Source organism: Gorilla gorilla, chromosome 10 (genome assembly GCF_029281585.2).
Source record: "Gorilla gorilla gorilla isolate KB3781 chromosome 10, NHGRI_mGorGor1-v2.1_pri, whole genome shotgun sequence".
NCBI classification, from domain to species: Eukaryota; Metazoa; Chordata; class Mammalia; order Primates; family Hominidae; genus Gorilla; species Gorilla gorilla.
In genome coordinates this window covers 62,473,454-62,496,939 of record NC_073234.2, presented here as the reverse complement: position 1 = coordinate 62,496,939, position 23,486 = coordinate 62,473,454, and the positions used below count along the sequence as shown (strand labels likewise).

General features: G+C 33.7%; 1 protein-coding gene across 1 annotated transcript in view; it reads right to left on the bottom strand.

Annotated features, from left to right (window-relative positions):
• Positions 1–23,486, bottom strand: part of CPNE8 (copine 8) — a 255,945-nt gene that overhangs the window by 124,910 nt on the left and 107,549 nt on the right. The window contains exon 7 of the mRNA XM_004052956.5: positions 3,151–3,214. Coding sequence (XP_004053004.2) covers positions 3,151–3,214 — 64 coding nt within the window. The remainder of the gene's footprint in view (positions 1–3,150; positions 3,215–23,486) is intronic.

Below are 23,486 nucleotides of genomic sequence, written 5' to 3'. Positions count from 1 at the left end.
TAACTTACATGAGGATTCTAAAATAGTCAAAATTATAGAAGCAGGGAGTAGAATGATGGTTTCCAGGGATTGAGGGGAAGAAGAAACTGGAAGGTATTATCAAGGAGCACAAAATTTCAGTTATGCAAGATGAATAACTCATAGAGATCTACTATATACAGTATAGTACCTATGGTTAACAATACTGCACTGTATATTTAAAAATCTGCTGAAAGGGTAAATCTTATGCTGTTTATTATCACAAAAATATTAATAATAAATAAGCAGGGTAGGGGGAACCATTGTAAGTGACTAATATATGACATCGATTGTGGTGATGGTTTCATGGGTATATACCTGTCTCCAGACTCACCATGCTGTATACATTAAATATGTCCAGCTATTTGTATGCCAATTATACCTAATAAACTGGTTTAAAAAAATTGTCATTTTACAAATGCATAACTTAAAGCTTCAACAATATAACCTCACTCAGCTAAATAGTGAAAAAGGTAAGACTAAAATGTAGGTGAGCTGACTCTAAAGCTTATGTTCATTGTACAAGTTAATAACTGACAACTCGTTTTAAAGAAAAAAAATGTAGATTTTTATGATATTGTAGGTGAATTAAAATGATCGCATTCAACATTATAAATAATAATGCCCAATACTTTAAATGTTCCCTAAAGTATAAATTTAAAAAGCATTGATTCTTCTGAAGTAACTATGAACATTGCTTTGAGTACACTTGTGCATTCTACTATACTAATGTAGTAATGAAATACTATTTCAAGTTTATTAGTATTAATAATGATGCTGATGATCAATAAGGCTGTAGCCAAGAATCAGGACATAGAAAACATAAGATGAAGTTACACCAAGATTTTAAAGAATATTGATAAAAATATTAATCTATAATTTCTAAGTATGAGAAATATGTGTTGACTCATTGAAAGATAATTCCAGATGTTATTGAATTAATTGTAAAAAGAGGGATAAAAATACCTAGACCACTAAATGACACATTCCCTTTCATTTACTAAGGCCTGGTAAAAGAATTTTCCCAGCTCTTCCAACAAGAGAGTAGAACTGAAAGTGGAAGATATTTAGGATGCAGCCTGTCCATACTCAACCTATGTCTTGGTATCTTGGCTCTACTTTGAAATAGAACAGATAGTACTGTATTCATGACACATTTACACAAAATCTGCTCAATAAACCCAAGATTTTGACAAAATAGCATGTTAATATCACCATAAAGAACATGTATCTTATAGACTGTGAACTTCCTTTTTTCTTTCCTCCTTTATCATACAAAACATATATTATCTTAAACATTTACAAATTGAGACAAGTATAAATGATGATTAGATAATATAATTTAAGAAATCATTGTATCATTTTAACTAAAAAATAGGATAGGTAATATTGTTGCATTTAAATAATTATGCTATATTTTCTAAGGCACTGGGTAGTATATGCAAACTACTTTTATGTACATTATAGTATCAAACTTAATGTTATGGTAGTTAATTGCCAGGACTGGAAGATTTTTTTTTTAAATAGTCTAGTGATTAGTTCACATTTTTTGGTTTTTTGCCCTTCAAATATGAAAAGTAAAACACAGAGTAAGTAGTCAAGTGTCTTGATCAGACAAAGTAAAAATTAGTAGCAAAACCAAAACTTGAGTCTGATAGTCTTTAACAGCATTATATGTGGGCATGTTTGGGTATTTTTTAGATGAGAAAAGTGAGACTGATATGACCGTGACATGCCCAGAGGGACAAAGACAATGAGCACAACAATAGGAAGGCTTCAATTTACATGTTTTTTAAATGACTTAAATCATAATATTAGTGTTTAACTATTTCCACTCATCTGTTATTATAGTCCCTATTGTTACCTCACTGTTCTACTCCTGCCCCCAGAATCCCAAAGGTATGTAATCAGCTGTAATACCCAGTTTCTATCATTTGCTGACAATATCATATGATTCCCTGAGCATATTATTTCAACTATCTATCTATCTATTGATCATCTATCTATATTTGAGAGATATAATGTATACATATATTTGAGACAAGGTCTTGCTCTGTTGCCCAGGCTGGAGTGCAGTGGTACAATAGCTCACAGCAGCCTTGAATTCCTGGGCTCAAGTGATCCTCCCACCTTGGCCTCCCAAAGGCTGAGATTACAGGCATGAACCACCACGTCCCACCAGAAATGTATTATGTAAATAAAGCTACAGAATTTATCTAAAAGTTAAAAAGACAACTTCTTGAGATAATAAAATAAACTATGGCTCTCTCTATAAAAACTCTGGTCAATGTCAAAATATTAAGTTTTTGGTATTTGGGGTGAGTTTCTGTTCCTGCAATCAAGCAGCAATTAAAAGTAAAGAGCACTAGAGGTAATCTAGGGAAAAATTTTTTCCTCTGGAAATATCAATTCCCAGAGATCTGCTGGCCCACATTAAACAGACAATATTGACTTAAGATTAAGCTGGTCATTGTTACTTTCAGTGTGGAGTGTCATAGCTATCACTCCATTTCTTGACAACAGTGAAATCATTAATCATGAGTCAATGGGTGCATCAGCAAATCACAACTGAAAGTAGCAATGTTCTAAAAATACAGAGTATGCACTCTCTGCAGTCATACTGCTAGCTGTAGTGGCAGCTAATCCTTTCTTCAAATGTGGACTTCCCAAGCTAACAAGAGATGGAACCAATATAAATTCTGGATTAATTAAATTAGAAAAATTGGGGAAAATATCTTATACAAATGGGGTAAACTCAAATGACAAGAAATATTCCTTCAGGATTACACAAAGATCTTCAAAAATACTGCAAAAAAGTTTGCAGTAATTGAACTGATTGGTATAACTGACTAGTCCTTATACTAATGCTTAAAAAGCAGTATCGATATTAGGTGTTATTTTAATACTTTCAATTCCTTAAAAAGATTATTAAAATAACTGATTATACTTTTCAGACTATGAAATACAGTCTCTCTGGTCATAGGGCTAAGTACCTAAAATGATATTTTATGGATTATAAAATTGTATAACACTTTTGCTACAATTACTTAAAAATTAATTAGTTAAGTACAATTTTAGATATAGCATTTGAAGTATGGAAGTATTTTCTAAACCAAAGAAATATTTACTTACCCTGCAACAGTTTAATTCCTCTGCTGTAAGTATGATTGTACCACATTTCTTCCCTGGAATTCCTCTAAAACAACAAAAATATATTTATATACATTAATATGTTATATTAATACTATATATAAATTTATATATCATGTTTATTTTTATGTACTGTAATAAAGAACATATAATCATAACATGGTTCTTCCCTAACAAATATATTTTGAGTAGCTGGGATTACAGGCCCAGCTAAATTTTGTACGTTTTTTTAGCAGAGATGGGGTTTCGCCAATGTTGGCCAAGCTGGTCTCAAACTCCTGACCTCCAGTGATCCGCTCCCCTCGGCCTCCCAAAGTGCCGGTATTACAGGCATGAGCTACCACACCCGGCCCTCAGTGAGACTAAACTTTCAACATAACTTTAAACATGTCGATCCTCTCCTCAAGAATCTTCAATATCTCCATATTGTCTAATATATAATAAAATATAAGATAATGTAATAGTTATGCATCATCTAATTATGTTTCAGTAAGAAACAGATTGCATATACATTGCTGGCCCCATAACATTATAATGGAGCTGAAAACTTTCTACCGCCTAATGATGTAATATCTTAGCACAGAGCATTACTCATGTGTTGGTGTAATGCTGAGGCAAACAAATCTACTGTGTTGCCAGTCATACAAAGTATGTATGTACAGTCCATAATACTTGAAAATGGTAAACATCAAATATGTTACTCTTTATGTATTTTCTATACTATACTTTTTATCATTATTTCAAAGTGTATTTCTTCTACACATACAAAAAAAAAAAAAAAAAGCCAACTGTAAAAACAGCCTCATTTAGGTCCTGCAGATGTTCCAAAAGAAGGCACTGTTATCACAGGAGACAACAGCTCCATGCATGGTATTGCCCCTGAAGGTTTTCCAGTGGGACAAGATGTGGAGGTGGAAGACAGGGATACTGAGGATCCTGACCCTGTGTATGCCTAGGTAAATGTATAACTTTGTGTCTTAGTTTTTAACAAAAAAAAAGTTTAAAAAGTAAAAATAAATATAACTTAAAAACAGAAAAAAGATTACTGAATAAGGATATAAAGAAAGGAAATATTTTTGTACAGCTGTGCAATGTGTTTGTGTTCTAGATAAGTGTTATTATTAAAACATTTTAAAAAGTTTAAAATATTTTAAAGTAAAAACATTATAGCAAGTTAAGATTAATTTATTATGTAGAAAGAAAAATAGTTTTAAATAAATTCAGTGTAGCCTAACTATACAGTGTTTATAAAGCCTACAGTAGTACAATGTCCCAGAGCCTCACATTCACTCACCACTCACTTAGACTCACCCAGAGCAACTTCCATTCCTGTAAGCTTCATTCATGGTAAGTACCCTACACAGGTATACCATTTTATATGTTTACTTATGTTTAGATACACAAATACTGATGTTACAATTACCTATTCAGTGAGGTAACATGCTGTACACATTTGTACCCTAGGAACAAGAGGTTATACCATATAGCCTAGGTATGTAGTAGGCTAGACCAGGGGTCTGCAACCCCAGGGCTGCAGAGCAGGAAGTGAGCGGCAGGCACCAGCAAGCTGAGCCTCATCTGTTTTCACAGCAGCTCCCCATCACTGGCATTACTACCTGAGCTCTGCCTCTTGTCAGATCAGCAGCAGCATTAGATTCTCATAGGAATGCGAACCCTATTGTGAACTTAGAGGGACCTAAATTGTATACGCTTCTTATGAGAATCTAATGCCTGATGATCTGTCACGGTCTCCCATCACCCCCAGATGGGACCATCTACTTGCAGGAAAACAAGCTCAGGGGTCCCACTGATTGTATATGACATTGAGTTGTATAATTATTTCATTATAATATAATAATAATAGAAATAAAGTGTACAATAAATGTAATGCACTTGAATCATCCCGAAACTACCCCCAAACCCCCAGTGCATGGAAAAATGATCTTCCACAAAATCGCTCCTTGTTACCAAAAAGGTTGGGGACTTCTGGGTTAGACCATCTAGGTTTGTGTAAGTACAGTCTATGGTGGTTTCACAACAATGAAATTACCCAAGGAAGCATGTCTCGGAACATATCACTGTTGCTAAGTAGTGCATGACTATAGAACAAAATGTTCTCATGGTTTCTAAGTTCTTTAGTATGTTATTAAAACCTATCTAAAACCGTGGGTTTCACTGTTCCCTCTCCTTTCATCAATTCGGTGACATTTTGTGCTTATTTCTTCTTTGTGTTCACTCCCATGCCTTGATAAACTATAGCTTGTTAACTGTTCCCTATTTCGCCTCAAACTTTCCATATCTCCAAATTGGATATGGAACAAGTTCCATTTGTTCCAAGAAAACCTTATCCTAGGCAGCCTTACACAAAGCTCAGCCTTTTCTGCTTTCCTATTGATGTTAAAGTCAATACTGCAAGGTTTAGCACTTAATTATTCCTTAACTGTTAAAAGGACAAATTGTTAACCTTTCTTTTCTCAAGTTGATTATGCTTTCTGTAAGAGCAATATTCACGACATAAACCTCTTGTAAGCACAGAGTTAAATGTCTGTATACAGCAGGTGTTTAGTTTATAGGTAAGTATGTAATATACGGTCAATGCATTGCTTAATGCTTGTTTCCACCATGTATTTACTCTTAACCAGGGTAATTGCACATGTAAAGATCTTCCATTTTCCCTAGGTCCTTATGACTAAGAACTCAATATAGCATTGCACATTTTGTCTTATATTACTACATTATCATTTTCAGCATCCTTCCAGCATCCTTAATCAGTTAATTTTTCTAATTCAGCTGTACCTTTCTCTTCTTCTTTCTATTTGTGAACTATGAGTTTAATATTTTCAGCATTATGGAAAACCAAACACCCTGACTGAGCATCAACCTGAGCACCCTTTACAATGCTGAATAAAGTATGCAAAGATCTTTATAAATGCTCAGATAACGTTGCAAGAAAATAAGGACCAATCAGAAGTTTAAAGTGAAGTCAGAAAGATAAGCAGAACTGAACACTGGAGAACTTGATCTTAGGCTTCTGATTTTTATGGTTACTTAGGGCATAAAAATTAGAGAGAAAATCAAGAGGAGGTAGGACTCATAAGGTGGGAAATTCAATAAACAGCCAACCCACAGCATAAAGCTTATATCTCATTAACTAGATTGCCTGATTGTAGCATGAGTTATATATAAACATTCACTTTATGGGCCTAAAAAATAAATCACTGCCTTAAAAGGTGGTGATGAGTGAAAGAGAAAAAAATGTATCCTAATAATTTAAGGCTCAACCAGGCTTGCTGCCTTAATTGACATCACTTGAGTAGTTACCAAAACTTCAAACCAAGAATTACATTTAATTCAAGTGATCATGGTTGCCTAGTATACGCAAATCCTCTCTAGAAAAGTTTCCCTTCAAATTACATCTCAAAATATCTCATATTTAAAGTTTTAAAAGTAAATGTGAAGCTCGTTTTACAACATTAAAAAATACACAAGGAAAAATGCACCCACCATGAGTTAGACTCTCCAAAACAACAGGTTGCAGAATCAAACACAGATTTAGAATGTTGTAAATATTATGAATAGTATACAAAATATAAGCATTTATAATATATTTAAAATGTAAAGAGGAAATGGACATATGGATAACTAGCAAAGGATTATAAAAAATAAGCAAGAATATTTGGAACAGAATAGGGAGCCCAGAAGTAAATCCAAGCTGTCATTGCCAGTGCCAATGTCCAGGCACTTTTCCTCTATGTTCTCTTCCAGGAGTTTTATTGTTTCTGGTCTTATGTTTAGGTGTTTTACCCATTTTGAGCTGATTTCTGTGTATGGTGTTAAGTAAGGGTCCAATTTAATTCTTTTGCATGTGGAAGTCCAGTTTTCTCAGCACCATTTATTAAAGGGACTATCTGCTCCCCATCCTGTCCTCCTGGTGCCCTTGTAAAAAATTAGTTGACTATATATGTTTGGATTAGACAAAGGCGAAGAGAGAATTAGTGAACTGAAAGAAGGATATAAATAAATTATCCATAATGCAGCATGGAGAAGCAGACATGGGAACTATTATGAAGACGTTTGGAGTCACAGAACACAAATGTAAAAGGTCTAATAATATGTTTAATCAGAGTTCCAGTAGAAGAAGGAATAAATAGAGCAGATGCAATGTTTGAAGAGATAATGGCTGGGAAACTTCTAGAAATGGTGAACCACCTCAATTTCTAGATTCAGAAAGCTCAGTGAATCCCAAGCAGCATAATAAAAATAAATTTACACTTGGGCACATGGTAGGAGCATGGAAAAATGTGAGAGATGAAGAATATATCTCCAGATGAACCAGACAGAAAAGACAGATGATCAACAAAGATATGATCTACAAAGATTAAACTAAGAGCTGACTACTTGGAAGCAACACTGGAAACTGAAAGACAACTGAAACAATATCTTCAGTGGTTTGAAAGAAAATAATTATAAATATAAGATCGTAAACAGTAAAGATCTATTCTAAAAACAAGCATAAACTACAGATATTTTGAAACAAATAAGAAATAATACATTTATATTCAAGAATCTTTGCTTGAGAAGTTTCTAAAGAATGGGTTTCAAACTGAAGGAAATGATCACAGATGGGAGATCTAAGATGAAAAAAGAAAGAAGGAGAGAAGGCAAGGAAATACTAAATACGAGTTAATCTTAAATCAGTGACACTAATGTTAAAAACTAAAATAACAAATACAAATGAATATGATAGCATTAATCAGCAAGGTGATAATTTAAGTTAAAGCCTTCTCATGGTCTCTTACTGTTCATGGAGAAATTAAATATGCTGAAAAAATAGAATTTCATAAACAATGAGTAAATATGTTTAAAAACTTCAAAGAAACTACAATTATTTAAGTACTTTATAGTTTCAAGTTTAGAAAACAAAATTTTTGAAATTATGTTTCTAAAATGCAATCAGTTCAAAAGGAACTAAGATTAAAGAAAGAATGGGGCAGATGAGGATCACCAAGTAGGTAGTAGAAATAAACCTAGAGGAATAGTTACTGATGTAAATGTAAATGAACTAAATGCTCCAGATTAAATGCAAATATTGTATGTAATTATATAAAAATTAAATTCAGCCATGAACTATCTAAAATAGATAACAAAATTTGATTCAAAAAATTCAAAAGAAAAGAATGGAAAGATATCTCAGAAAATAAAACTAATTCTAATGAAAATCAGTATACCTACATTAATAGCATACATACAGATTTTAAATTGAAAAGGGTTGCAAGAAATAGTTATGTGTAATGACAAAACATTCAATTAATTGGGAAGATATAGTAACCTCAATACTGCATGCATCTACTATTATAGCTCCAAAATACATAAAGCAAAATTGACCCAACTACAAAAAGATGAATACACCATTATGTTGAACAATTTCATGGTAAACACCCTTGGCAAGGTGATCAAGGTTAATATCACCAGTGATAAGTCATATTAATATGTATTCCTGATAAGATGTAAGGAGAAAGACACTTCACTCCTGTGGCCTTCTACCCAAATCCTTAACTCCAATCTAACGATGAGAAAAACATCACACAAATGCAAATTTAGCGGCATTCTACAAAAAATCTAATACTTCCTCAAAACTATCAAGGTCATACAAAACAAGGAAAGACTAAGAAATTGTAACATATCAGATCAAAAGAAAGTGTACATCCTGAAATGAATTCTGAATGAATTCTGGTATAAAAAGAACATTAGTGAAAAATGAGTGAAATTCAAATAAAGTTTGAAATTTAGCTTATAGTAATATATGTACCACTGTTGTCTTTCTAGTTGTGACAAATGTATTAAATACCATGGTAACACAAGATGTTAATGTTAGAAGAAACTGGTGTGACAGGAATACAGGAACTTTCTGTACTATTGTGACTTTTCTATAAACATAAAACTATTCTAAAATACAAAGTTTATTGAAACAATGCAAGGTCAATAAAAGACAAAGACAGGCTAAGAAACTATTTCAGGTTAAAAGAGACTAGAATTAAAACAACTAATCTCAATTATGATTCTTAATTAAATTTTAGAAGAGGAAAATATACCTATAATGACATTATTGGTACAACTGTTGAAATGCGAGTGAAGCGTAGATTAGATAATACTGTATCATTGTGAAGTTTCCTGATTTTGATCATCATATTGTGGTTGTGTAAAAGAATATTCTTATTAAGAAATTCACTCTCAAGTATTTAGAGGAAAGAGGGCATAATTTTTCCAACAATGTCTCCAACTTACTCTCTCAAATGACTCAGAAAGAAAGACCTAGAATATGAAACAGAAAGAGAATGAGAAAGAGGGTAAGAAAGTGAATAGAATAAAGTTAGCTTCTGATTAAAGTAAACAGGAGTTCTGAACTACATTTTTTGTTTTGTTTTGTTTTTGTTTTTTTTTTTTTTTGAGACAGGGTCTCACTTTGTCACCCAGTTTGGAGTGCAGTGGAGTGATCAGAGCTCACTTCAGCCTCAAATTCCTGGACTCAAGCAATCTTCCCATCTCAGCCTTCCAAGTAGCTAGGAATACACATATGTGCCACCATGCTCAGCTAACGTTTTTTCATTTTTTTAGAGACAGGGTCTCACTATGTTGTCTAGGCTGTTCTCAAACTACTGGGCTCAAGCAATCCTCCAGAATTGACCTCCCAAAGTGCAGGAATTGCAGGCATGAGCCACCCCACCTTGCCTACTCTTGCAACTTTTACATGCAGTTGAAATTATATCAGAAAAGAAGGTTATCAAAAAAGATCAATTTTAAAGATTGCTTCTTTTAACTGTATTCTTACATTTTGAGAGACATAGAATAATAAAACTCATCCACATTACAGTTAAACATGATCTCAAGAGATTATTAGAAATGAGTAATCCTTCACAAAATTTAGTACATAGATAAGACTGGTGGAAGGCGGAGCAAGATCATGAAATAGAGGGCTCCATTGATCATCCCTCCTGCAAGGACAACTATCTATATTTTAACAACTATCTATACACACACACAAAGCATCTTCATAAGAACTGAAAATCAGATGAGCATTCACAGTACCTGGCTTTAACTTCATACCATCGAAAGAGGCACTGAAGAACTAAGAAAATCAGTCTTGAATCACCAGTGTCACCCCTCCCTAATCCCCTTGCAGCTACACTGTGGTGCTGAGAACATTTCCGTGTGCTGGGGGGAGGGGAGTGCAGCAATGGTGAGGTATTGAACTCAGTGCTGCCCTGTTACAGCAGAAAGTAAAACCAAACCAAACTCAGCTGATGCCCACCCACAGAGGGAGCATTTAAACTAGTCTTACTACAGTCACACAGTCCTAGTGATGATAGCCAAAGACAGGCTTGTGTCACCGCATCCCAAGCTTCAGGTGGCTCAGAACAGAGAAAGAGAGACCCTGTTTGTTTGGGAGAAAGTAAGGAAATAGAACAAGAGTCTCTGCCAGGTAATCCAAAGAATTCTTACAGATTTTGTCCAAGACTATCAAGGCAGTATCTCTACTAGTCTGCAAGAACCACAGCATTGGTGGGCTTTGGCCCCTAAAGTAGATACAGTTTAGATCACAACACTCGAGTTTTCTGAAATACCTGGAAAGTCTTGCCAAGAAGAATGGGTACCAACAAGCCCAGACAATGAAGACTAAAATAAATACCTAACTCTTCAATGCTTCAATGTTCAATGAACATCTACAAGTATCAAGACCATTAGGAAAACATGACCTTAACAAATGAACTAAGTAAAGCACCAGGAACCAAGCCTGGAGAAACAGAGATATGTGAGCATACAGAGAGAGAAGTAAAAATAGCTGTTTTGAGGGAACTCAGATTGAAGATGACACAGAAGGTAATTCAGAATTCTATCAAATAAATGTAACAAAAAATTAAAATAATTTAAAAGAATCAAACAAAAATTCTGGAGCTAAAAATACAATTGGCATACTGAAGAATGCATCAGTCTTTTAATGGCAGAGTTGATCATGCAGAATAAAGAATCAGTGAGCTTGAAGACAAGCCATTTGAAAACGGACATTCAGAGAAGACAAAAGAAAAAAGAATGAAAAACAAAAAAGCATGCCTACAGGATCTAGAAAAAAGCCCCAAAAGGGCAAATCTAAAAGCTACTGGCCTTTTAAAAAGGAAGCAAAAAAGAGACAGGAGGAGTAGAAAGTTTATTCAAGGAGATAATAACTGAGAACTTCCCAGACCTAGAGAAAGATATCAATACCCAAGGATAAAAAAGTTATACTACACCAAGCAGATTTAACCCAAAGAAGACTACCTCAAGGCATGTAGTAATCAGACTCCCAAAGGTTAAGGATAAAGGAAGAATCCCAAAAGCAGCAAGAGAAAGAAACAAACACCACACAAAGCGGCTCCAATATGTCTGGCAGCAGACTTTTCAGTGGAATCTTTCCAGGACACAAAAGAGTGGCATGACATATATAAAATGCTGAAGGGAAAAAAAAACTTTTTACCCTGGAATAATATACCTGGTGAAAGTATCCTTCAAACATGAATAAGACATAAAGATTTTCTCAGACAAACAAAATCTTAGGGATTTCATCAACACAAGACCTCTCCTATGAGAAATGCTAAAGAGAATATCTCAAATCAGAAAGAAAAGGACCTTGCCTGGTGCGGTGGCTCACGTCTGTAATTCCAGCACTTTGGGAGGCTGAGGTGGGCAGATCACCTGAGGTCAGGTGTTTCAGACCAGCCTGGCCAACATGGTGAAACCCCATCTCTACTAAAAATACAAAAATTAGCTGGGCGCGATGGCACGTGCCTGCAGTCCCAGCTATTCAGAAGGCTGAGGCAAGATAATCGCTTGAACCCAGGAGGAGGAGGAGGTTGCAGAGATCGTGCCACCGCACTCCAGCCTGGATGACAGAGTGAGACTCTGTCTCTGAAAAAAAAAAAAAAAAAAAAAGGACCCATTAATGAGCAATAAGAAATCATCTGAAGGTACAAAACTCACTGACTCACTGATAGTAGTAAGTACATAGAATATTATAACACTATAACTGTGTAGCTGTGGTGTGTAAAATAATCTTAAGTAGAAAGACTAAAAAATTAACCAATAAAAAAAAAAAAACATGATATGGTTTGGCTGTGTCTTCACCCAAATCTCATCTTGAATTATAGCTGAAATAATTCCCACATGTTGTGGAGGGACCTGGTGGGAGGTAATTGAATCACGGAGGCAGGTATTTCCCAGGCTGTTCTTGTGATAGTGAATAAGTCTTAGAAGATCTTATGATTTTATAAAGGGGAGTTCCCCTGCACATGTTCTCTCCATGTAAAATATGACTTTGCTAATCATTCACCTTCCACTAAGATTGTGAGGCCTCCCCAGCCACGTGGAACTATGAGTCAATTAAACTTCTTTCCTTTATAATTTACTCAAGCTCAGGTATGTCTTTATTAGCACCATGAGACATACAAAAAGACATATATAGACACAACAAAAAGTTAAAAAGCAGAGGAACAAAGTTAAAGCATAGAATTTAAGAGTTGTCTTTTTGCTTACTTCCTTGTTTATGCAAACAGTGTTAAGTTGTTAAAAGGCTGAAATAATGAGTTATAAGATAATATCTGCAAGCCTCATAGTAACCACAAACAAACAAGAAAATACAAGAGATACAAAAAATAACAAAGAAAAGCAAAACACTAGATCATATCAACAGAGAAAATCACCTTCAAAAAATGGAAGAAGGAAGGAAAGAAAGAAGAGAACACAAAACAACTAGAAAAAAATAATAAGAAAATGACAGGTGAAAGTCCTTACTTATCAATAATAACACTAAATGCAAATAAACTAAACCCTCCAATCAAAAGACACAGAGAGGCTGAATGGATTAAAAAACAAAGCCCAATGTTCTGTTGCCTAGAAGAAACACACTTAACTTATAAAGACAAGCATACACTGAAAATAAAGGGATGAAAAAAGATAACTGCGATGGTTAATACTGAGTGTCAACTTGATTGGATTGAAGGATACAAACTACTGATCCTGGGTGTGTGTGTGAGGGTGTTGCCAAAGGAGATTAACATTTGGGTCAGTGGGCTGAGAAAGGCAGACCCACCCTTACTCTGGGTGAGCACAATCTCATCAGCTGCCTGTGCAGATAGAATGTAAGTAGGCAGAAAAATGTGTAAAGAGAGACCGGCCTAACCTCCCAGCCTACATCTTTCTCTCCTGCTGGATACTTCTTGCCCTGGAACATCAGACTCCAAATTCTTCAGTTTTGGAACTTGGACTGGCTCTCCTTGATCCTCAGTCTGCACATGGCCTATTATGGGACTTTGTGATCGTGTGAGTTATTAATATATATATATTCCATTAGTTCTGTCCCAATAGAGGACCCTGATTAATACAATATCGCATGCAAATGGAAACCAAATAAGAGTAGGAGCAGGTATACTTATATCAGACAAAATAGGTTTCAAGACAAAAACTATCAAAAGAGACAAAGAAGGTCACTATATAAAGATAAAGGGGTCAATTAAGCAAGGGAGTCTAGCAATTTTAAATACATACGCACCCAACACTGGAGCTTGCAGATACATAAAACAAATATTATCAGAGCTAAAGACAGAGACAGATCCCAATACAATTATACTGGAGACTGGAACACCCAGTTTTAAATACATATGCACCCAACACTGAAGCATCCAGATATATAACACAAATATTATCAGAGATAAAGAGAGAGACAGATGCTAATACAATAATAGCTGAAGACTTGAACACCCCATTTCCAGGACTGGACAGATCTTCTAGACAGAATATCAACAAAGCAACATTGGACTTAATGTATAGATAGACCAAATGAACCTAATAGACATATAGAGAACCTTTTCATCCAACAGCTGCAGAATACACATCATGTTCCTCATCACATGGATCATTCTCAAAGATGGACCATATTTTATGTCACAAAACAAGTCTAAAAACATTCAAAAAAACTGAAATAATATCAAGCATTTTCTCTGACTACAATGTAATAAAACTAGATATCAACCACAAGGGGAATTTGAGAAAATATAGAAACACATGAAAATTTAAAATATGCTCCTGAAATGAATGGTGGGTCAGAAATTAAGAAGAAAATTGAAAATTTTTCTTGAAAAATTGATAAGGGAAGCACAACATATCAAACCTATGGGATACAGAAAATGCAGTACTAAGAAGTTTATAGCTGTAAGTGCTTCCATTAAAAAAAAAAGAAAAACTTCAAATGAACAATCGAACAATGCATCTTAAAGAATTAGAAAAGCAAGAGCAAATCAAACACAAAATTAGTAGAAGGTAAGAAATAATAAAGATCAAAGCAGAAATAAATGAAATTGAAATTACAAAAATACAAAAGCTCAATGAAACAAAGTTAGGTTTTTGAAAAGTTAAACAAAATCGACAAACCTTTAGGCAGACTAATAAATAAAAAGAGAAGAGCCAAATAAATAAAATCAGAGATGAAAGACAAGACATTACAACTGATACTGCAGAAATTCAAAGAATCATTAGCAGCTAACATAAGCAACTATATGCCAATAAGTTAAGAAATCTACAAGAAATGAACAAATACCTAGACATATACAATCTACCATGATTGAACCTTGAAGAAATCCAAAACCTGAACAGAACAATAACAAGTAAGGAAAGTAAAGAGACTGAAGTCATAATAAAAAGTCTCCCAGAAAAAAAAAAAAAAAAAAAAAAACCCAGGACCCGATGGCTTCACTGCTAAATTCCACCAAACACTTAAAGAAAAACTAATACCAATCTTATTCGAAATATTTTTAAAAAAGAGAAGTAGGGAATAGGTCCAAACTCATTCTACAAGGCCAATATTACCCTGACAACAAAAGCAGACAAAGACACATCAAAAAAAGAAAGCTACAGGCCAATATCTCTGATGAATATTGATTCAAAAAACCTTAACAAAATACTAGAAAACTGAATTCAACAATACATTAAGAAGATTATTCATCATGATCAAGTAAGATTTATCCTTGGAATGCAAGGATGGTTCGACATATGCAAATCAATCAATGTGATAAATCAGATCAACAAAATAAAGACCAAATCCATATCATTTCAATCGATGCTGAAAAACCATTTGATCAAATTGAACATCTCTTCATCAAAAAAACCTTTAAAAACTGGGTATAAAAGAAACATATTTCAACATAATAAAAGCCATTTATGATAGACCCACAGATAGTATCAAACTGAATAGGGAAATACTGAAAGCCTTTCCTCTAAGATCTGGAAGACAATAAGAATGCCTACTTTCACCACTGTTATTCAACATAGTACTGGAAGTTCTAGCTAGAGGAATCAGACAACAGACAAGAGAAAGGTATAGAGGGCATCCAAATCAAAAAGAAAGAAGTCAAATTATACTTGTTTGCAGATTATATGGTCTTATATTTAGAAAAACCTGAAGATGCCACACAAAAAAACTATTAGAATTGATAATTCAGTAAATTGAAGGATATAAAATCAACGTAAAAATCAGTAGAATTTCTGTATGCCAAAGTGAATAATTTGAAAAAGAAGTAACCCTATTTACAGTAGCCACAAATAAAATTAAATACCTGGGAATTAGCCAAAGAAGTAAAAGATGACTATAATAAAAACTATAGAACACTGATGAAAGATAATTAAAGAGGACACCAAAAAATGAAAAGATATTCCATGTTTATGGATTGGAATAATTCAAATTGTTAAAATGTGCATCCTACTCTAAGCATTCTACAGTTTCAATGCAATCCCTATCAAAATACCAATGGATTCTTCACATAAATAGGCAAAACAATCCTAAAATATATATGGAACCACAAAAGACCCAGAATAGCCAAAAACTATCCTAAGCAAAAAGAACAAAACTGGAGGAATTACATTACCTGACTTTGAATTATACTACAGACCTATAGTAACCAAAATAGCATAGTACTGGCATAGAAGTAGACGCATAGCCCAATGGAACAAAATAGAGAACCGAGAAACAAACCTATACACCTCCAGTGAACTCATTTTCAACAGAGGTGCCAAGAACATATACTGGGGAAAAGACAGTCTGTTCAATAAATGGTAGTGGGAAAACTCTATATCCATATGCAAAAGAATGAAACTAGACCCCTATCTTTTGCTATATACAAAAATCAAATCAAAATGGATTACTTAAACAAAAGTCCTCAAATTATGAAACTATGAAAAAAGGAAGACTTTTGGGAAAGTCTCCAGGACATTGGTCTGAGCAAAAATTTCTTAGGTAATATCCCACTGGCAATCAAATAAAAAATGGACAAATCAGATCACATCAAGTTAAAAAACTTCTACCCAGCATAGGAAACAATCAACTCAGGGAAGAGACAACCCACAGAATAAGAGAAAATATTTGCAAACCACCCATCTGACAAGGGATTCATAATCAGAATACATAAGTAGCTCAATCAACTCTGTAGGAAAAAAAATCTAATAACCTCATTGAAAAAATGGGCAAAAGAGCTGAATCGACATTTCTCAAAAGAAGACATAAAAATGGCAAACAGGCATATGAAAAGGTGCTCAATATCACCAATAGAGAAATGCAAGTCAAAACTGCAATGAGATATAGCATCACCCCAGTTCAAATGGCTTATATCGGAATGACGGGCAACACAAATGCTAGCAAGAATGTGAAGAAAAAGAAACCCTTGGACCTTCTTAGTAGAAATGTAAATTAGTACAATCACTACGGAGAACACTTTGGGGATTACTCAAAAAACTAAAGATAGAGCTATCATAAGATCCAGCAATCCTACTACTAGGTATATACACAAAAGAAATGAAATCAGTATATCAAAGAGATATCTGCACCCCATGTTTGTTGCGGCACTGTTTACAACAGTCAAGATTTGAAAGCCACGTAGAATAGATACAGAAAATGTGATACTGATCATAATGGAGTACTATTCAGCCATAAAGAAAAATGAGATCCTGCCATTTAAAACAATATGGATGGAACTGAAGGTCATTATAGTAAGTAAAGTAAGCCAGGCACAGAAAGGCAAACATTGCATCTTCTCACTTATTTGCAGGATCTAAAAATCAAAACAATTGAGCTCATAAGACAGAGAGTAGAAAGATGGTTACTGGAGGCTGCTGAGAAGGGTAGTGGGTGCTTGGGGTAATATAGAGCTAGTTAATGGGAATATAAAAACAATAGTTAGAAATAACGAAATGAGACCTGGTATTTGATAGCACAGCAGGATGACTCTAGTCAATAATAATTTAATTGTATATTTAAAAATAACTAAAATTGTTTAACTAGATTGTAACATAAAGGATAAATGCTTGAGGGGATGGATACCATATTTTCCATGATGTGATTATTACCCATTGCATGCCTATATCGAAACATCTCATATACACCTTAAATATATACACCACTATGTACCCACAAAAATTAAAAAGGTTTAAAAACAACAACAAACAAACAAAAAACAAAATCGAGCACATGAAGAATAAATGACCTTTGAGAGACTGGATAATTTGTTTTTTGTGTGATTTGGTTTGTTTTGCCCTGTACTGATTGTTGTAGTTGTTTGTTTTTGTAACATTCTCCATATCTCTTACTATTTCTCCTTTATATCTGCCACTGCTTTAGCTTGTACCTTTATACTTTTGCTTCAATTCCTGAAGTTTTCTTCTTTCACAGCAGTCTCAGACTAGTACCCACTTAATTTACATTCTTCGTTAATGCCAAATTGATCTGGCAACAAATCTTAACTATGTACACTTTCATCTTCCAGTGTCTCTATATAGATCGTACAATAATTTTAAACTTATTAATTAAGATGTAACTGCCTTCATATGATACAGCCATGTAGTTTCATCTTTCCCAACCCCTTCCTAAAGAGTCACTTGAACTCAGAACAGATGTTTCATTTCTCCCAGACTTTACCTAGAATATTGACCCTACCAACTACTCAATGACCTTTTCTCATCTCAGGTATTTCTTCTTCTTCTTCTTCAAAATTAGCTTTAACTTATGAAACACAGTCTAAAATGGACCATATACTATGTTATAGAATAGTTATTAAAATATACTTACTAACCAAAAAATTGAGTTACAGATTAATGGCTAAGGTAATTATTAAAAAATTTCTGAAAAACTTATTGGTTGAAAAAAAGGAATAAAAATAGAGAAGAGAATACTTAGAATTGCACAATAATGAAAATAATACTTCTAACATTCTACTAGTTTATTATTTAGAATGTGTAAAAAACCTAAACAAACTAGCATTAAACAACAATCCTGAAGTGTGTTAACAAAAGATAATAAAACAGAAAGAAAATAATATGAGACTTCAATACCACATCTTTAATAATGTATAGAACAACCAGACAAAAGGTCAACAAGGAACTAACTTGAACAACACTATAGACCAACTGGACTTAAAAGACATACAGAACATGTCACTCAATAACAATGAATATACATTCTCTTCAAGTGAACATGAAACTATCTCCAGGACAGACCACATTTTAGGTCACAAAACAAGTCTTAACAAATTCACAAAGCTTGAAATCATGCAAAGCATATTTTCCAATTACAATGGAATGAAATTTAAAATCAACAGCAGAGGAAAACTGAAAATTCACAAATAAGTAGAAATTAACACATTTTTCACTTAACAGTGCGTCAAAGAGGAGATCACAGGAGAAATTAAAAAAAAAAAACTTGAGACAAATGAAAATAAAAACAGAGCATACATACCAAACTTATGATATAGTGAAAGTAGTACTAACAAGGAAGTTTATAGCTGTAAACATATATATTTACAAAAAGAAAGATCTCAAGTCAACAACCTAAGTTTATACCTCAAAGAACAAATAAAAACACGAAAAACCTAAACCCAAAGCTAGGAAAAGGTAGGAGTAATAAAATTTAGAGCACACATAAATAAAATAGAGAATACAAAAACAATAAAAAAAGTCAATGAAATTAAGAGTTTTTTTTTTTAAAGATTGACAAAATTGAAAAACCCTTAGCTAGATTAACTACAAAAAAGAGAAATAGAACTCAAATAACAAAATCAGATGAAAGAGGGGACAATACAACTGATGCTGCAGAAATGAAAAAAGTATAAGAATACTATGAACAACTGCAGGCCAAGAAATTGAAAAATTTAGAAGTAATTGACACATTCTTGGAAATACACGAACTATCAAAACTGGATCATGAAAAAATAGAAAATCTAAATAGACCAATAACTAGCAAACAGGTTAAATCAATAATCAAAAAACCTCACAACAAAATTAAAGCATAAGTCCCAACGGTTCAACTACAGAATCTGATCAAACATTTAAAAAAGAATTAGCACCAGTCTTCCTGAAACACTTGCGAAAAATTGAAAGGAAAAAATACTTCCAAGTCCATTCTATGGAAATCAGAATTACCCCAACACCAAAGCACATCAAAACACTACACAAAGAAAGAGAACGTTATAGATCAATATCCCTGATGAATATTGATGCAAAAATCCTCAACAAAATACTGGCAAACTGAAATCAATGGCACACTAAAAGAATTATACACCATCACCAGCTGGTATTTATGTTTGGGATACAAGGATAGTTCAACATATGAAAATCAATCAATGTAATACACCACATTAACAGAATAAAGAACAAAAAACTACATAATCATCTTAACTGATGCAGAAAAAGCATTTGACAAAATTCCAGCAGCCTTTTATGATAAAAACTAGAAACAAAAGAAAATTACTTCAATATAAAAAAGGCGGTATATGAAAAGTCCACAGCAACCATTGTAGTCAATGGTGAAAGACTGAAAGACTTTCCTGTAAGATCAAGAGGAAGGCAAGTATGCCCACTCTCCCACTTCTATTCAACATAATACTGTATGTACTAGCCAGTGCAATTAGGCAAGAATAATAAATAAAAGTCATCAAAATTGAAAATGAAGAAATAAAATTATCTCTGTTTACAGAAAAGCTCATGCATTATGTAGAAAATTCTAAAAATTACACACACACACACACACACACACACACACACACTGTTAGAACTAATAAACAAATTCAAATTTGCAGGATATAAAATCAGTATTAAAAATTAGTTCTGTTTTTATATACTAACAATAATGAAAAGGAAATTAAGATAATTTCATTTACAATAGCATTAAAATGAACAAAATTCTTAGAAATAAACCTAACCAAGAAGTGAAAAACATTTACAATTAAAACCACAAAACACTGCTGAAAGAAATTAAAGGCACAGATAAATGTTAAGACATCCCATGTTCATAGATTGGAAGCTTTAATGTTGTTAGGATATCCATATTACCCAAAGTGGCTACAGATTTTATGTAATTCCTACCAAAATGCCAATGGCATTTTTTTGCAGAAATAAATAGAAAAAAAAATCATCCTATAATTCATATAGAACCTCGAGGGACTCCAAATAGCCAAAGCAACTGTGAAACAGTAGAATGAAATTAGAAAACTCACACTTTGAGATTTCAAAGCATATTACAAGCTACAGTAATCAAAATGGTATGTTACTGGTATAAAGACAAATAGACTAATGACAAATAATATAGAGCTCAGAAATACACCCTAATGTACATGATGAGAAGACCTTTAATGAGAATTCCAAGACTTCTTAATAAGGAAAGAATAGTTTCTTTAACAAAAGGTGGTGGGAAAACTATCCACATGCAAATGAATGTTTTGGATGCTTATCTTACACTATACACAAAAATAAACTCAAATGGATTAAAGACTTAAACATAATCCCCCAAAAGAAAACACAGGAGGAAAGCTTCCTGAAATTGGTCTTGACAATGATTTCTTGGATATGACACCAAAAGTACGGCAACGAAAAGCAAAAATAGACAAATGGGGGCTGCATTAAGTTTAAGAACTTTTGTGTATCAAAGGACATGCTCAACAGGGTGAAAAAGCAATTTACAGAATGGGAGAAAATATTTGCAAATTATAAATCTGATAGTTAATATCCAAAATATATAAAGAACTGCTTTAAATAATCTGATTAAAAAAGTGAACATAGGGCTGGAATAGACATTTTCCAAAGATTATATACAAATTGCCAAATAAGTATATATCCAATAGAGCGTTAATAATACATAAGAACTGCATAAAGAACTCCTCCCAACCTGATTTAAAAATGAGCATGGCACTTCAGTAAGCATTTTTCCAAAAGTGATATACAAATGGCCAAATACATAAAAAGATCTTCAACATGACTAATCATTAAGAAATGGAAATCAGATCCACAATTAAATATCACCTCATAGCCATGAGGATAACTACTATTTAAAAAAAACTACTATAAAAAAAAACAGAACACAAGCGTTGGTGATAACATGGCAAAACCGAAACCCTTGTGCACTATTGGTGGGATTATAAAACAGTGCAATTGCTATAGAAAACAGTATGAATGTGATGGTTAATATTAAGTGTCAACTTGATTGGTTGAAGAATACAAAGTATTGTTCCTGGGAGTGTCTGTGAGGGTGTTGCCAAAGGAGATTAACCTGTTAGTCAGTGGACTGAGAGAGGCAGATCCACCCTCAATGAGACTGGGCACCATCCAATCAATTGTCAGTATGGCTAGAATAAAGCAGGCAGGAGAAAGTGTGAGATGCTTACTTGCTGAATCTTCTGATCTTCTTCTTTCTCCTGTGCTGGATACTTCCTGCCCTTGAATATGAGACCCCAAGTTCTTCAGCTTTTGGAATCTTGGACTTATACCAATGGCTCTTGGGCCTTCAGACACAAACTGAAGCCTGCATTGTTGGCTTCCATACTTTTGAGGTTTTGGGATTCAGACTGAGCCGCTACTAGCTTCCTTGCTCCTCAACCTGCAGACCACCTATCATGCAACTTCACCTTGTGAATGGGTAGGTCAATTCTCCATAATAAACCTCCTTTCATGTATACATATATATCCTATTAGTTCTGTCCCTCTAGAGAACACTGATTAATACAATGGACTTCCCTTAAAAAATTAAAAGTAGATCTACCATATGATCCAGCAATCCCAATTCCATGTGTATATTCAAAATAATTGAAAGCCGGGTCTTGAAGAGATATTTGCACACCTATGTTAATAGCGGCACTATTCACAATATCTAAGAAGTAGAAGCAACCCAAAAATCTATCCACAGATGAATGAATAAGCAAAATGTGGTATATACATAGGACGGAATGTTATGCAGTCTTTAAAAAGGCAGAAATCCCATAACATACTACAACAAGAATGAATCTTGAAGACATTATGCTAAGTGAAATAAGCCAGTCACAGAAGATACTGTATAATCCCACATATATGAAATATCTAAAGTAATCAAATTTATAGAAAGAGAAAGTAGAATGGTAATTACCAGCAGCTAGAGGGAAGAGGAAAAGGAGTGTTGTTTAATGAGTACAGAGTTTCAGTTTTGTAAGAGGAAAAAGTTCTACAGATCTGTCTCACGGCAATGTGAATATATTTAACACTACTAAACTGTACATTTAAAATGGTAAATATGATGATAGATGGATACATAGATAGATAGAATGATAGATAGATAGATAGATAGATAGATAGATAGATAGATAGATAGATAGATAGATGATAGATGATAGATAAAAGATAGATAATACAACATGACTAGTTGAGGTTATTCTGAGAATACAAGACTGTGTAACATTTTAAAATCCTGAACTCAGGCCAGGAACGGTGGCTCATGCCTGTAATCCCAGCACTTTGAGAGGCCAAGGCAGGCAGATCACTTGATTTCAGGAGTTGGAGACCAGCCTGGTCAAAATGGTGAAGGCCGTCTCTACCAAAAATATAACATGGCTGTCTCTACCAAAAATATAAAAAATTAGCCAGATGTGGTGGTGCATGCCTGTAATCCCAGCTACTTGGGAGGCTGAGGCAAAAGAAACACTTGAACTCGGGAGGCAGGAGTTGCAGTGAGCCAAGATCGTGCTACTGCACTCCAGCCTGGGAGAGAGAGTGGGACTCCATCTCAAAAAATTAAAAAAAAATAAAAATCTTGAACTCAAAAGGAAAAGACAAAAATATTTAGTTTTTATAAAATAATGCAAATTTAGGGCAACAAAAATTTCTTTAACAAGTCATAAAAGTAAAAATGATAAAAGATTGATGATTTCACATTAAAATTAAGAATTCCTATTCATCAAAGCATAGTATATAAAAAATAGAAGAAAAAATCATACTCTGGGAAAAGTTTT